General features: G+C 34.9%; 1 protein-coding gene across 1 annotated transcript; it reads left to right on the forward strand.

Moving 5' to 3' along the window:
• Positions 1 to 893: 893 nt before the first annotated feature.
• Positions 894 to 2,160, forward strand: LOC145684948 (anionic trypsin-like). Its single transcript, XM_081757301.1, has one exon. It carries the CDS (start codon positions 1,085 to 1,087, stop codon positions 1,988 to 1,990), a length of 906 nt encoding a protein of 301 aa, XP_081613427.1. The 5' UTR covers positions 894 to 1,084; the 3' UTR covers positions 1,991 to 2,160.
• The last annotated feature ends 431 nt before the right edge of the window (positions 2,161 to 2,591 follow it).

Genomic DNA, 2,591 nt, shown 5'->3' on the forward strand with positions numbered 1-2,591 from the left:
CTACATGCAGTGTTCATCGTGAAGTTAGAGCAACCAAAAGGCAGCTGTTGATAAATTTCTGAAAGTGGATTTATCTGGTTCTTGCGTCCAACTCTTTAATTAATAACAACTTTGGTGCAGTTTTACTATACGGATTCATAAATTTATAAAATTTACATAAGATTGCTGAAGATTGCGAAAATGATTGCTGAAGGTACAGAAAATGAAACCAGAGAGAAAGAAGTATGTTTTCTGTGAATTTCTGTGTAGATGCGTAGGCATATATTCCGAAGTTGGGCGTCCGCTTTCGTCAAGTTCTTCACTGTTATCTCCTTTCCACACTTTCTGCAATTTGTTACTAGGTTTATTAATCCGTGCTCTTCACAAACTTTTAAAAGATTTTGCTCGTTATCAATGCATTCCTTCACAAATGTTAAAACTGCTAGTTCATTGCCCTTGTACAGTCGCCATATTGGTAACATAAATCCTCGTTTCTTTCCCACAATGCAACTGTTCGGTTACCTTGCGCCAAGTAGTTCCCTCCGCTCGCCATATAGTTCCATGTTTATAACCGCTTATATATAACAAATAAACAGATTTTTCGAGACTCTTATATATTATCAAGCACACAAACGATCAAATTATCCATATATTTCCTGTAAATTTTAAAAATTTCGCTGGAAACGGACGCCCAACTTTGGAAATTAACCCGATGCGTATAGTAAAACTGCACGACAACTTTACTTGGAACATGCCATTCGTCAATGTGGGCGGGCTATTTTGAAACAATTATATAATTCAATTTTCATTATTAATTAATATTAGTGATAAAGTCGACTTTGTTTGATAGCTGCGACAACATATATATTAAACCACATTTTTTAAAGAAGAATATAATGTCTTGGTCTATACCTTGTTTTCAGTGTACACTTATGTTCTATTTTGTTAATGTTGGGAAGTTTTCTCTGAATGTGTTGAATTGAAGTGTTTTATAAATAAGTTTCTTTTGTATTTTCATAATAACTCACATTTAATTAATAATACACGTCAAGTTCGTAATGATAGTTGTGGTTTGCTGATTTCTGTTTTTCCACAATATCATATAATGCCGAAAATGTTACAGTATTTCTTACTGTTATGGATATATTTTAAGGTTTGTTGTTGTGGTAGCGAGAATGCGAGAATGCTTGGTGCGGTTCCTGCAGATTTTAGAAAATATAAATATGTTGTACACATTAAGGTTTGGCTAAGTATTATAACTCGTAGACATTGTGCTGGATCGATTATAGCCAACAACTGGGTTCTTACTGCAGCCCACTGCTTGGTCGATAATTCTAAAAACATTGTCGATGCTAATGATGTAGAAGTGGTGGCGGGTGTAAAAGAGTTCCATTCGACGGCAGAAGCACAGATTACACAAGTTAAAAATGTGTATGTGCATCCGGAGTATAATACTGTAAATCTGTTTAATGATATAGCTCTTCTTGAACTGAAATTTAAAAATTTCAAGAAATTGCGAATAGCTGCATTGCCTTGTAACGATTTTCGAGATGAGTTTCCACCGAATTATACCTGCAAAACAGTTGGTTGGGGTGTTATTAACAGGAAGTTTCAGCAAGCGAAAGTTCTTATGGAACTTGATTCACCTATCATCACCGGAGAACAATGTTCAAAATTGTACATGTATCCAATTCTAGCTCATCGTACTGTGTGCACACTTCATAGTGAAGAAGGAAAAGGCCCTTGTGTTGGAGACTCCGGTGGGCCTTTATTTTGTGATTACAGGGTTGTAGGCGTTGTTTCGAAAGGCATTGGTTGTGCCCAGGTGAATTCTCCTAACGTGTATTCCAGGGTAAAGGTGTTCGTTGATTGGATTCAGTCCATTATGAAATATGATAATATAACTTGTACACCATCAGTGGAAGAGAAAATGTCTGCTGCGTGCAAATCGAATATGCGCGAAGTAATATGCATAACTTGTATTGCGTTTAGTATATGTATATTCAATTGAATTGTAAACTGTTGTACTCTGTATGCTTTTTTCCTAGTCAGACGTTGTCTAATTATAAGGCATTTATCTCAAGGCAAACAAACAAAATTACGAATTTCGAAATACATAACTAGTAGTCTAAAATAATATTTTCACTCTAATCAACGTGGCGTTTTAGGTTTTACAGCTATAGCAACTTTGAATATGATTTTATAAACAACGCTGTAACTTGGAAATTTCCTGGAACGACAAGCATTAATATTTGATCTCGTTAGAAAAATATGAAGTTGCCTCCCTTTAAAAATTATGAAGTTGGGAAAGTAGAAAAATTATTGTCATAAATGTAGTGTAGTGTTATAAACTTTTTACAGTTCGTTTGGGCTTGGTCACAGCCTTCTCTATGGTACATATATAGAAGGCCATGGCTTGGTCCATTCCATGATTCACTAGTTCACTTGAGTTGTTGGTATTTGACACATGAAATTTAAGTATATTGTTTTTGGGACCATTATGGGCATTGTACTTAATGGGTTCAGTTCACATTTGTATTTTATCTATAATCTTTTTATTCTAATGTGATTAATCCATGCTTCATGTTTAATTCAGTATCGTCGAATTGGGA

The sequence above is a fragment of the Thermobia domestica genome, chromosome 5, assembly GCF_964235325.1.
Source record: "Thermobia domestica chromosome 5, izTheDome1.hap1.1, whole genome shotgun sequence".
In the NCBI taxonomy this organism is placed as follows: domain Eukaryota; kingdom Metazoa; phylum Arthropoda; class Insecta; order Zygentoma; family Lepismatidae; genus Thermobia; species Thermobia domestica.

What these genes read in the sequence shown, in the direction of transcription:
- LOC145684948 (XM_081757301.1), top strand. Translation starts at nt 1,085, where the DNA reads ATGCCGAAAATGTTACAGTATTTCTTACTGTTATGGATATATTTTAAG.